Source organism: Camelus ferus, chromosome 4 (genome assembly GCF_009834535.1).
Source record: "Camelus ferus isolate YT-003-E chromosome 4, BCGSAC_Cfer_1.0, whole genome shotgun sequence".
Classification (NCBI taxonomy): domain Eukaryota; kingdom Metazoa; phylum Chordata; class Mammalia; order Artiodactyla; family Camelidae; genus Camelus; species Camelus ferus.
The window spans coordinates 23,516,401-23,530,548 of NC_045699.1; the positions used below are offsets into that span (position 1 = coordinate 23,516,401).

At 40.6% G+C, this 14,148-nt stretch overlaps 1 protein-coding gene across 1 annotated transcript in view; it reads left to right on the forward strand.

The window, feature by feature from the left end:
* MPDZ (multiple PDZ domain crumbs cell polarity complex component) overlaps positions 1–11,895 on the forward strand; it is a 145,967-nt gene extending 134,072 nt beyond the window's left edge. Inside the window, 9 exon segments of the mRNA XM_032477691.1 lie at positions 14–161; positions 2,689–2,775; positions 3,669–3,759; positions 4,649–4,692; positions 5,475–5,597; positions 6,860–6,964; positions 7,532–7,644; positions 8,485–8,608; positions 10,498–11,895. Coding sequence (XP_032333582.1) covers positions 14–161; positions 2,689–2,775; positions 3,669–3,759; positions 4,649–4,692; positions 5,475–5,597; positions 6,860–6,964; positions 7,532–7,644; positions 8,485–8,608; positions 10,498–10,644 — 982 coding nt within the window. The 3' untranslated portion in view covers positions 10,645–11,895.
* Positions 11,896–14,148: the final 2,253 nt, after the last annotated feature.

The following is a 14,148-nucleotide window of genomic DNA, read 5'->3' on the forward strand; positions in this document are numbered from 1 at the left end:
ATTCCATTTGCAGAAATGATACTGGAGTATTTGTATCTGACATTGTCAAGGGAGGAATTGCAGATGCTGACGGAAGGCTCATGCAGGGAGACCAGATACTGATGGTGAACGGAGAAGACGTCCGTCATGCCACCCAGGAAGCCGTCGCGGCGCTGCTCAAGGTAAAAGTCAAGTGCCCCAAGCAGCCGTGTGTAACGGTGTAGGAAAGAGAGTTTAACAGGGAGCTGCCACGTCAGATAAGTCCTGACTGCTCTGCATTTAGTGTGTTATCTCAAAGATGCATTTATGCATTAGATGCTGTGTTTCAGTGATTGCTCTCTAAGTAACAGATCTATGATTAGCTATTTATTATATTGGTATATATTTATTTAGCAGTAATAAGAATTTTGAACTGAACATCTGTGATCTTAGTAAATCTTCTTACCATAAAAATGAATCTCTTGAAAAAAGGACACATATTCAGGCCACAAAGGAGAAACCAAAAAAATGTAACCTCAGTCCCCCATAATTATATTTGGATTTATTCTTACGACCTCTGGTTTAAGTGAAGACCATCCCTGGCACGGGTGCTCTTTGAAGGGGACTCGGCGGAGAGGCAGGAGGTCATACGAGGCAAGAAGGGCACCTCTGGAAGTCATGCTTCCTGGGCTGTCCTGTCCCAGCCCTTCCTTATGCCCTGTCTGGCTGTGCTGAATTGGACATCTTTAGACTTCCCCAGAGATGAAGAGTATGGAAGAAAGATTTTACCCTTGTTGAACCAGAGAAGAGGATGTTTGGTTCACATCTTACTCTGATTCAAAACTACTGAACTATTTAAAGTTTGGCATTTAAAATCATAGTTGGACGGGTCATCCTTATGAAGGTGATTTAGTGCAGATTTACCTGGCAGTACCTTCAGCAATTATCCTTGTTGTTTTTTTCAGCCATTATAAGGCCCCCATCCCAAGGTATCACTGCTAGGCTTAAGTACATTTTGCATTATGAAATCTACTTCCTCCCAAGTAAATGCTCCATGAAGAATCATCTTCTGATTGGAAAGGAGAGCCAGTCTCATTGTAAAAATAAATTGTAAAATACAGAATAGTCAGTTAAAAATGCAACTCTTGGAGCTTGAGGCGTATTTCCAAGGAATATTCCAGTTTCTAGAGAGGATGTGTCTTCCTACAAGAAAATAGAGCAGTGCTTATTACCTCCTTGTTTTCCCTTACCTGGCATGTGTTTTTATGACCTGAAGCGTAGAAGTGTTTTACAGAGAAACTAGCCACCATCAGTACCCATGCCGTGTGGCACATGTTAAGTAACATTAGCCTTCAGGGCAGCGCCCCCGCAGCAGTAAAAATACACATTTCTCACGTGCTCGTGGGAGCCTTTTCAGTGGCTAAACTCCACGGAGCGATTTTCAAGGGAGCATCTTGTTATTAACCTCTGTGATTTGCATAAGACCCGGTATGTACATATAAATGTAGTTATTCGTAAAGTCACACTTAAAAGCTGTCCTTTCGTCTTAGAGTTACCAATTTTCAAAAAATAAAATGATTACAGTTCCTTAAGGAGAAGTAACTTCCTTTTGGAAACAAAAGCAACAGTTAACCCTGTAAGATAGATACCTCTCAGAGATAAAGATGGAAACATCCATAGAGTAACATAAATAATTTTAGAACAAGTCAAACCACCATTTAAAAACCCCGTTCGGCGGTCTCTCATGACAGCCTTAAATAATTGTATAACTTTGCAGTTTGTAGCCGCTGCTGCCTGTTCTTGTTTTGATTTAGTCAGTGTTCCCTTGAAAATCTTGTGTAAATAATCCTCATTACACAAGAAAACTTTATGCACAGAAGGTTCATTGCAGTGTGGTTTGCAATAATAGAAAAACTGGAAGCAACACAGTTGCTACTTTGTGCTAGGCACACTCGTAAGCATTGCATGTGGGTTATTTTATCACAACGGCCTGTAACAGTCTCCATTTGTAAAATGCAGAGTAAAAGACTTATCAACGTAGACGCATCTGGTAAGGTCACACTGCTAGCAAGTCACATAGTCTGGATTAAACCCATGTGTTTGACTCCAGAGCCCGGGTCCTCAAACAGCTCGTTGTGTTCCTCCTGCCTGAGACTGTGCAGCATTCCTTGTGTGCCTCTGATTTGTGTGCGAAGAGCCACAGGGAAATCGTGTTAAGTACTTGGTCTGTGTGTGCAGCCGTGTGGCTCACTGAAGTATGTACAGTCGCTCCATGTGTGGCGAGAGAGCTCGTACCCAGTTTACCTGATGGCCTCCGCTATGGAGGGCAGAACGGATCAGTGCCGTAGTGGTAATTTTATTGTTTTTGTTTTGTTCGTTGAAATCTGAGTGATTTAGTTTATTTGGCCTGTCTAAATTAGTGTGTTTTATGAGCTAATTGCTCAATTCTCAATGTCTCTTGCTTTGGCAGAAACAGGCTCCATGTGAATCATTAGGTGGTAAGACAGGCGCTAGTGGTGCTGCTGCTGCTTGTTGTTAATTTTTTTTTTTTTTACTAGTTTTAATGTTTTAGAAAAACCTCTTTCCACAAAGGATTGGTGGCAGCCTTGCCTATGGAAATTCCACAGGGAAGATGCCTTTCGAAAACTCAGTCTTGACAAATAAAATATATTCCTAGAGCTGAGTGTAGCATTTCGTTTAAACATTTCCGCAAAACCACCTCTCCCACAGTGCTCCCTGGGCACAGTGACCTTGGAAGTCGGAAGAGTCAAAGCTGGTCCGTTCCATTCAGAGAGGAGGCCTTCTCAAAGCAGCCAGGTGGGTAGCTGTGGGGTTCATCGGGGCAGTGCAGCCCACATGCCAAAAGGAACCCAAAGGTGGCCTGACTGTGGGTCTGTCCAGGTTGGTGCACGCAGACCTGGCTCCCTGACCCTTGGCAGAGCGGCCGAGGTGCCGAGTGTGGGTTGAGGGTGGGCGTGTGAGCATGGTGTGACTCTTGAGTAGTTTGTGAGTCATTCAGAGGAACTTAATTCCAAACACTTCCCTTTTCTGGCATAATTCTTATTCCATAATCTCAATAGTGAACCCATTACTATATGTAAAGCCTACCGAAATAATATATTTTTAAAGTACTTTGTAACAAACATTTATCAGTCGGTATTCAACTAGAAAAATCCCATGTAGGGGAACTGAAGAAGCTCACCACCACGTGTAAAAATACGGAGTGAGGTAGTTGGAGTCTGTTGGCAAGCCCCTGTCCTCAGCCTCGTCTTCTGCTGACAGAAGCCCGTTTCTGTCTGCCTGTCCTTAATGACCCCTTAGTCACACCTAAATGACTACCATTAGTTTCCCATTGACTGGCCTTAGTTCTACAGTTAAGTCCCCATCTATGTACAACATGAGGTTCAGTTTAGAGAAGATTAGCTTGAATGAGATTAGGAAAATCCACTAAAATTTTAGCTAGGTTGGAATCAATTGCATCCATTCTTTTAGCTTCAATTTATTCATGTCACTGTGCAAATTTTTCCTTCAAGGAGAAAGGAAAAAAAAACTCAGTAGAAACTGTTTATATTGCCTTTCAAATTATCAGACACCACTGTTGCTTAACAGGTATTTCTTTCTAGGTACATTAAAAGAATCCTGAAATAAGTAGGTTTTAGGGAGTACCATTACTTCCCAAACTTTCTAAAACAGCTGTTATATGTTTATAGATGAGCGAAGGCAGCCTTTCGTCATTCACTTTTCCACTCTCGGGATCCAGTACATCTGAGTCACTGGAAAGTCACTCAAAGAAGAATGCATGTAAGATGGTTTGATGTTTTAAGCATAATTTATTGGTTTGAATTTTGGCCATCAACACTGATTTTTTTTTCCCTGTTTTAATTTACCTCTGAAGTGCTCTTTCCTCTAAATCATCCCAAACCCTAATAGAGGTGCAAAGATGAGGGCCAGCAGAAACTCAGAACAGCATGGAGGGGGATCTAGGGCTGCATTTCCCATGTGATGTTTTCCCTATGAGACACACTAAACATTAGAAGCAGGATTCTGTAATTTTTTTCTTACGAAGCAGATTGGTGTCTTTGATTTTTACTCCCTTTTTCTGTTTAATGTAACACTGATAAATCAGAAGATGGCATTACGTGAAGCCTTCTTTTTCCATGAAGATTGCAAAAAGTCTGATTGAGAAGATTAATCTGATCCTCCTGTGTTTTAATTACATGAAATCATGATGCAGAGGGGTTTTTGGCTTGGAGCACTGGTTGAAAGTTGTTCAGATTGAAGAAACCAGCCATCTGGCAGTCTCTGTTTGCAATGTGACTAATATTCTAGAAATTTAGGCACTTAAGTCCATGGATTCTTTTTAATGCTTCCATGACTTTATTCCTCTCAGCTGCGCACATGCGTCTTTCTATCCAAAGCACATCCTGTCGTTGATTCATTCAGAGTGGATTATGCAGTTGTATAAGCGATGCTCGAAATAAGAAGGAAGAAATGGCATGGTGTGTGCACTCTTCCAGCTGGGAGTCGCAGTGAAGGACAGATTTAATCATGTGTGCTGGAACATTTGAGCATCTCTTTCAGTAAAGTTAGAGTATCTCATTCAGTCTCATCTAGCTCTGGACATCAACTAAAGCTTAAACTAACATTAAAATGTTTTACCAACCATATTTTATTTTTTTTCCCTTTACAGTGGCATCAGAAATACAGGGATTGAGAACAGTTGAAATTAAAAAGGTAACTTGGGAGAGAGAAAACAACATAAACTCTGTCTGCATGTGTGTTTTCCTGTTAAGTTGCCTTCCTATGTTATAGTAGCGTCTGATAAAACACATAATATATTCAGGGGAAATAGCACAGCGCAGTCTTTGCTGACTTTCCTGGTCATAGTCCCTTATTTGAAAAATCACTGTTGGTATATCCTTTATTGCCAGAACTATTAACCCAGCCCCAGACAAAGCAACACTTGCCACGCTGATACGTAAGCCTTTGTCTTCAACAGAAATTTCCTATTCTCCTGAAACAGCCGTGCACAGGAGAGAAAATCTGAGCGGATTTACGGGCTGAATGCTCTTGTAGACCCTTCATACCGCTGTCATTTTACCTGTCACTGCAGCCCTTTCTCTGTGAGAGGTGCTGCGATCTCCATTTTGCCTGTGAAGATCTGGGGATTCACTGAGAGCAGTGGACCTGTCCCAGGTCCCAGTGCTCCTAAGTGTGGGCTTCTGCCTTCGAACACGGGTCTCTCTGGTTCCTTCTCACTTCATCAGTTTGTACTTGCTTTCCCTCAGTCCCTATATCCTGATTTTCATTTAGCCTGTTTTGACCTTTTTTTTTTTTTTATGTTTCTAAATCACATTAAGGACCTGTATCAGATAAAGTAATGTGGTTTTCCAGGGCCTCGTTTTCCACCCTCACATCTAGAAGATCAGAGTTAACTGTAGAATACCGTGCCAAAGAAACCAAAAGCCAATTAAAAATGTCCCTTTGACCAAAATGTCCCGTCTGTTTGATGGCAGGGGCCTGCTGACTCGCTGGGAATCAGCATTGCTGGAGGAGTGGGCAGCCCGCTGGGCGATGTTCCTATATTTATTGCAATGATGCATCCGAATGGAGTTGCAGCTCAGACCCAGAAACTCAGAGTAAGTTTCACTCATCGCCCTGGTAGCCCTAGCAAATCTGTGGAAAGGTTTTATAGACCCTTTGAATCTGGCCACCTGTTGCAGGCAGTTTGAATTATCTGTATCAACTTTTAAATCGGCTAATACAGCCACAGCAGGGCTTGCTTTGAGTAAAAGATGAGGAAGATGAAAAGGAGGAGAATTAGCTGTTGGTGTGCAGATGCGCAGCTAGTTGGAATGGGGAGTTTTACGGTTGCTTCTTAACATTTTTCACTTGTTTGAAACCTTGTGGAAGAAGTTCAAAGGAAACAAAGTAATTTCGGAAAGTATGGCCAGACTGAAGTGAATTTTTTTCCTTTGCATGTTTTATTGGTTTAAATGCTAATTTAACTTTCTTAAATTGATAATTATCATGTGTGTTACATTTGATGACCAAGTTTGCAGAAGTTTAGTGTAAATATGATTTATATTGCGAAATTGTACAAGACTTGGCTTCAGTATTAAGGGGATTATGCATGTGTGGAACTCTGTGATAGAATTTATGCTAACTGCCCAGTTCTGAAATTACGTGAATCTTCCATTAAAGGAACTCAATCTCTATAAAGTAAAATCCGTACGGCCTTGTGCCTTAAAAATGGTCTCATACCATAACTGCTGTTAACTATTGTCTAAATCAGTAACGATTCAGTCTCCTTTTGATATGTAAGTTTATGACTGACACTTAAAAACTGATCGGACACACAACACAGGGATCAGAAAACTTTTCTGTGAAGGAGCAGATGAACACTTTAGGCTTTGTGGGACATACGTGTCTTTGCTGCAGCTACTCAACTCTGCCCTGTGAAAGTAGCCCGAGAGTCGTATTTGTCTTCAACCAAATTTTATTAACCAGAATAAACAGTGGGCCCTTCTTGACGTGCGAGTCATAATCTGCAAACCCTTGACTTAGAGTCATAGCTAATGTGTATAATAATATTGTCTAGAGAAAGTCTGGTTTCCGAATGGTAATAGATACGTTATTCTTTTACTAGGAAGTACTGTCTTACCCAGGAGAAATGAAGAGAAGGGGGAAGAGTGGTTCCCTGCCCCTTGCCCCAGAGATGATACAACTAAGCCGTTGTATGCAGTGTCTCTCTGTGGTTGCTGCTACTTGGAATGGGAGGTTTCCTTGGGTTCTGTTTTGGTTGCTGATGAGCAGTGTATATGTGACTTGGAAAGTGGGGAAGGAAACTGTGCCACCGTCCGTGGCTGTTGGAGCAGATGGCTGTTCCTCTCTCTTGCAGGTAGGGGATAGGATCGTCACTATCTGTGGCACGTCCACCGATGGGATGACTCACACCCAAGCAGTTAACTTACTGAAAAATGCCTCTGGCTCCATTGAAATGCAGGTAAGACTTTTGTCCCAGCTGTTCAGAATATGAGTAGCTTGACAACACATGAGCTTCCATGTTAAAGTTGTGAAAATGATTAAATCTCCTGCTATTGTTTTATTTACTGCTTCCCTGAAGCGAACGAATACATTGAGAGTTCCAGGAAAGTGCGTAGCAAACACATGCTGTCACGTTTTATCCTGATGCATCTATTATTTCATACTTCGTATCTAAGGGAAAGAATTTGTGGTCTTAGCAGGAAGTGATTAATTGCTGAAATTTTAAGCATGTTCTTGAATTCTAAAGATGTTTTAAAAACAACTGCATTTGAGACCATGTTTGAAAAGCATCAGACAACTTGGTAGAAATTGAATTAGGAGAATATTCTTACTGTCAGTTGAAGAGAGGCCTCTGGACCTTGTGAAATTCCCTCCTCTTTGGTTGCATATATTATGTTAGTAGTAATGATGCTGTGAACAATAAAATATACATTTTAGTCCAAATGCTCTTTTTGAAAGAAAATTACTGATATCTTCCTAGCCACATGAACACGTGTTTTTCTCTGTATATTTCTCGGGTGTGCAGGTGGTTGCTGGAGGAGACGTGAGTGTGGTCACAGGTCATCAGCAGGAGCCTGCCAATTCTAGTCTTTCTTTCACGGGGCTGACGTCAAGTAGTATATTTCAGGATGATTTAGGGTGAGCTCATATATAATGGTTTGTATGTCCCTACCACTCACGTAAGACAGAAATAATAGGAAGTGAGGTACAAAATAGGAAAACCAAGTGTTTCTTTCTCTTCCATAATTATGGCATGGATTTAGTTTATAAAGCTCGGTATGCAGCTAGCTAGACAGACGGACGTGCATGCGTGCATGCCACTATTACTGCATTTTCAGCTCTGAGCTTTTTGAGTTTCTGGGGGTCAATCTATCATTTAAAAAAATTCCAGCATTGCCTACTCATTTATTAAATCATCCTTCTGATTAAAAAACTTCACAGTTACCCAGAACTTGAGCACAAAAGAGTCAGAACACAGAGAGAGAAGAGAGGAGCATATTAGAATTTTTTAAGTAATTTGATGCAGCTTTTATATTGCTTATCCTTGATTTTTTCTCTGAGCTTGGGAGTGCTGACATTTATGACTTACTCCACCTGTAGCCTCTCACTTTAGATAAACTGGAAAAAGACCCAGCTAATCTATGCAATGAGAACACGCCATGAATATGTTAGGTTAAGGGTGCTATAAATGAGTAATAGAATTAGGGTGTTAAGTAGGATTTCATTAGATTATGTAAATATAAAATACTTAGCACAGCACGCACTGAGAATTTAAACATCGCCAAATAGCCATGATACACTCGCTTTCTGTAACACAGAAAATTATACCAGTTCTAGGTGGATGTCAGATAATCCATGATGTACAGATTCTGGAGATACATATATAGATACCATATATATATGGATACCATATATATATATATACATATATATACATATATAAATGTAAAAACCCCTTTTTCCTTCTCTTTGCTGTAGACCTCCTCAGTGTAAGTCAATCACGCTAGACCGAGGACCAGATGGCTTAGGCTTCAGTATAGTCGGAGGATACGGCAGCCCTCACGGAGACTTACCCATTTACGTTAAAACAGTGTTTGCAAAGGTAAGCTTGCAAATTTTAACCACCCTCTTTCCCCCTAAACATTAATTAATGGTGGTCAGCAGCTGGCTTATTATTTTATGGCCCGAGGTAACGCCAAATGGTTAACGGTTGATCATTTTCTTTGGGAACTCCCTACAGGAACAGGTCATTCAATATTTTTTTTTTATCCAGTACGAGGTTTAGTTGTCTTTAAGGGGAAATAGGCTCAAATTGAAATTCCATGGGCACTCTTGACAATATATATAAAACTATTAATGAATTTCAGTTAGCCAGTAAGCCCTGATTTTTTTTTTTTTCCTGTGGAAACAAGTCAGCATATGATTGAACGTCTTTTGAAAATAGGACACGTTGAATGTGTGTATGCTGTAGAGCCCTGGCATTTCTTTTTCTCTGCATTTTTTGTTGTGAAATGTAAAATAGGCACAGAAAAGTACATAAAACACATACGCAGAATAACTAATAGGGCATTTATTCTGCAAGTTTCATTTCATTGAATGGAATAGAATAACAACCACTAAAAAAATTTAAGACTCTCCAGCAGCTCTGTCACCTGCCATGAATCAGCTATTTGCAGTCGAGGGATTCCTTAAAGAAAAGAAAACCGTTGGCATACAGTTGTAATCGTGTAGCAATCCCGTTCTATGTTGAGATGTTTAAAGTACAAATAAAGTGATTACAACATTAGTGAAGCTATTATAATCATTTAAATTTGTATAATTATTGTTAATTCATTGTTAAGATAATTTTTTAGAAACTACAAAATTAGACAAAACTTCCTGGAGCAGAGAATCTAGATTCTCAAATTTTAACATTGTGAAGGAGCCAAAACCATATTAAACCTATGAAAGATTTGATACGGGGGCTTTAGATTTGTGCTGTGGTCCTTTAAAGTGCAAACCTGTGGAGGTTTCATTCTATTTTTTTTAATTATTATTTTTAACGAGTTTAAAGTGCTGTATCTACAGCAGTCCAGCTTTAGGCTTAATTTATGAGATTTTTTTTTTTAAGCTACTGGTATGTCCAAAAATACAAACTGCATTTGCCAGTAAATAGAAGAGTCACGCAGTCCTCTTCCTCAGCCTTGGAACAATTTATTTAAGGCATGCTAGTTAGAACATATTTTAAGAATTTCATCATTATGGATTCCTCATTAACTTTTCCAGATTTTTAATCATATATTTAATTACGTAATTGCCTACTCTAAGTATGCCTTAAGATGGGGTTCTTGTACGAACAGCAGTGTCTGTGTTTAGTCTTAATCATTTAGGGTCCATAAGGAATATGAAGACTCCATCTACCCTTGGGAAGCAAAGAATCAAGCAGCTTAAGCAGCCTTTTCAAAACCACAGAAAGAATGAGAATTAGCAGGACTTGTGCCTTATCCTCCTGCCCTCGTCAACATGCACGTGGGCTTTCGTGCTTCTGCAAACCTTTGGGTTTGGTGACCTTCGTGTCCTTGTCCTATAAAACGGCTTTTGTCCTATGAAACGGTTAATTCTTTGTCTTCTGTCTGTAGGTCTTCTTTACAGGATAAAAAAAAAATCTTGGATTCTACAAAATCATTTCTACTAGGCATATTCCCAAATATTCTTTATTAATTTGAGTTCCCACCAACTGCTGTGCTGAACAGCCAAAAAACCATCCAACTAATCTATTGACTGCTAAATTCTCCCTCCAATTGGAATCTCAATGCTAAAGCCATTTAGGAGAAAGGGTTCCTTTGTGTGTGTTCATCACTGCTTACTGGCCGCGGAGCACCCGTGGCACACTGAGAGTGTTGTGTGTGTCCATGCAGGGCAACTCACATTCTTGTTTGGATCTCTTCATCTGTTGTGTAGCTGCAAGGCAGCGTTTTTTGAGGAGTAAACAAGCCCACTTTATAATTGCAGGGAGCAGCTGCCGAAGATGGGCGTCTCAAGAGGGGTGATCAGATCATTGCTGTCAACGGCCAGAGTCTAGAAGGGGTCACTCATGAAGAGGCCGTTGCCATCCTTAAGCGGACAAAAGGCACTGTCACTTTGACGGTTCTCTCCTGAACTTGCTGCCAGAATCGAGCCATCCCAAACTCCTTGCTCACATCCCATACTGTAAAGAGAATGAAACTGGTCCTGCGGATAACTTTCCCCATGCTGTCTTCATCGGGCTCTTCAAAACTGTAGGGGGAGAAAAGTAATATTTAAGTTGTTTTTCTCATATAGAAATGATTTTCTTACTGACAGCCTAGCATCACCTTCCCATTCTCCTTGCATTTTGTGATGTAAACTCAAAGAGCACGACTCTGCGTTGGCAGATCCCGTCTTTTCTTCCCGAAGATACTGATGTTTTATAATCACATGGGCAGAAATTAATACTGCTGATTAGTAGATAAAGAAAAAATGAATTCAAAAGCTAACCAAAGAGAAACGGCTGCCTGGCATTAAGGTGAAAAGTGAAAGTATAAAATAAAGAAGAAAATCTCAAATTTTATAAACATACATTTTATTCCCCCTCCTCTCCCTGCTTCTAAAACAGAAAAGAAAAAACATTGACTGAAAATCTTTAAAAATACTTTCAGTCTTTAAGAATTTTGAATATTATTAAAAAGTTTCATCTCCTCAGCTCCAACATACACATACTTAGTTTCCTCCTAAGAGGGGCTTCTGAGATTGAGTAAAAAAGCAAATGCAGGAAGTGGTGTCCCCGAGTTTGTACAGAAGCATTTACTGCACCATATTGATGTTCATTTTCACCTGCTCTAAGATATTTTCACCTTCCTATAAGTAAAATGCTGCTGCTGCCCCGTATTGACTGCGGTTTCCCTAGAAAGCAGCTGTGTTAACCAGTGGACGAGTGTAGCTCTCCAAGTCTTCAGTGCTGCTTGTGCGGCGTGCAGCACTCAAGATGTGTCACCGTGCTGTGCAGTTGGTTTTCAATTAGTATTAATCTTAATGACAGAGGAAAACAGCAACGTGTTAGTAATTATTTTGGTTGTATGCCATTAGTAAATTGATAGAAAAATAAAGGGGATTAACATAGCTTCATTTCATTGCCCTGTATTAACATCTTACAATACAATAGTTTAAGACTAAGGGAAACAGATGGAGCTGTTTATTGAGACAACTGGTGGGGAATTATCATGTGTTCATTCCCATTTTAGAGCGTGAAACTCCTACATTAGAATATATAAAGGCACTCTAAGTATTATCTATATTTGTAACGAAAGTAGTGTACAGATATTTTATTACAGCACTTTTGTGTAAATGCAGAATTGAAGTGAATAAATAAGACGTTTCATGGTGCACAAAAAAGAAGCAGGCGTATTTTTTTTGTTGTTCATTTTACTGAGGAAAAGCTTTATTATATTGTTCAAGATTTACCATCTAAAATTGGTCTGTATCATGTCTAACTGCACATATGGTGTCCATAGTTACAGTTAGAGGAACTTTGGGCAGCATCATTATGAAAAGCTCGATGTTTTTCACGCCCAGCATTTTTACTAATGCTAAAGATTCACAGACTCCTCACAGAGCAGAGGAAGGAAAACAACACTGAAGAAGGAGACACGTCCTGCTTGAACGTGCTTTTCTGAGATGCGGTTAGTGAAGCAGTATGAGAAGTTGTTCTTTAGAGTAGTCAAGAGCTAACGTGTGTTCAGAGAGAAGAAGTCATGATGAAAATTATTTATAATAGTCTTGAAAAGTCCAGTTTGAACACTGAGCAAAGAAGTGGGGAGCCTTTGTTCTGCCAGTCTTCCCCCTAATTAGCTGATTGAGCACATGCATGCCCTCTGATTCATCTTGTCTGTGAAGGGATAGGTTATTTTATCTCAAAGCTTGTATCAAGTTATAAAATAGAAGACTTCTGGGATTCTTAGACGTACAAAATGAATGGACAAAACCGCACGGTGCAACAACTTGGGAGATATTCTCCCCAACCAACTGCTGTAAACTGAGGTACTTGATGTAATAAAATACATTTCGGTCTCCCAGTGACACATCCAGCTTCCTAGTCACCAGTTAATGGCCCTCCGTCAGGAAGGCCTGCCGAGATCCCCTCGTGGCTGGCTGCTGGAAGCTGAGCCGCCCTCTTCTGTAAGTTGTAACTAGCGAAGATTGTATGGAGGCCACTTGATGGCAGGCCCTAGGGAGGTGAGGGAACCACCCAAATTGAAGTCTGAGTAAATATGTGGAAGTACTCCAGTGAGAACAGCCTGTGTAGCAGCCTCCCCAGGGTCTACCAGGAACCTTATTTGGAAATTGGGTCTTTGTGGATGTCATCAGTTCAGTTAAAATGAAGTCATGCTGGGTTACCATGGGCCCCCATCATTAAAGGAAGGCCATGTAGAAATGGGGGCAAAACCAGACAGACAGACAGACAAACAAACGGAACCTCTGGAGCCACCAGAAGCTGGAAGAGGCAGAGGCAAGGAAGGCCTTTCCCCTGGGGTCTTCAGAGGGAGCTTGTCCCTAGTGACACCTTAATTTCAGACATCTGGCCTCCTGAACCGTGAGAATAAAATTCTGTTGTTGTAAACCACCTAGTTTGTAGTACTTTGTTATGGGAGCCCTGGGACAGACAAACATGGTAATCTTAGATGTTTTTACATCCTTAGCTACTATCGTTGTGCCTGGATAGTAGGAGGGGCTCCACTCTGTACATGGTTGTTGAGCGCATAGATGATTTAATTATAAGTCATGATTAATTTCGTGGTATGACCTTGTCTTAGTTAAGCTAGCTGTAGCCTCCATGCTGCAGAAAAGAAGCGATGGGACTGCCACAGTACAGATACAAAAATATGGAAAAACTCCCCTCCTGAATTGCTATTAAGTGAAAAGAGGGAAGGAAGGAAGGTAAAGAATATAGACTCATCAGGACTGGAGGGAGTGGCAAAGGCTTATGCTTACTATATTACTCTCTTCTGGAATATGAGAGTTCTCCATGCAGAAGGAGGAAAGTGTGCAAGGAGTTTGAAGACTTGAACATTATAGTGTTAATGCCATGTGTGACTCAAGACCATGTGTAACTCAAATCTGTGGATTGCCTGCAGTAGATTCAGTAAAATTGCTTGTGTGATGGAATCACGTTGGTGAGTACCACACATTTCTTTTGTTCTTTGTGACCCTCCAAAAGGAGGAGGAGGAGGATGTGTTTAATTTCAACCCTTACTGATACGTACCAGCAGGAGTAGCGATGCAGTTTAGCAAGTCAGCAGAACCCATACATCAGAACGGTGATGGAAGCATAAAAGATTAAAATTCAATGGAAGACAAGGGAAGGGATTTTTTTTTTTTTTCATTTTTAAGAATCTTGATAAAGCAGAATTTGGTAGATTTGAAGAACGGAAAGAAGCTCTTCCCTACTCTGAGATGTTCTGTGCCAAGCTGCCTTAGATCTGGTCATCCAGCTGATCGTCTGAGAATGCCAGGCCGTGGTTTAATGCCTTTCCTCGGATCTCCGTCAGAGTGAGTAGGGATGACAAAAGGATGCCTGCAGGGAGACAGGAATAAATAGGCTCTCTTTGGGTCTAGGTGTGGGAATGGCGGAACTGTCATCACCTGCTT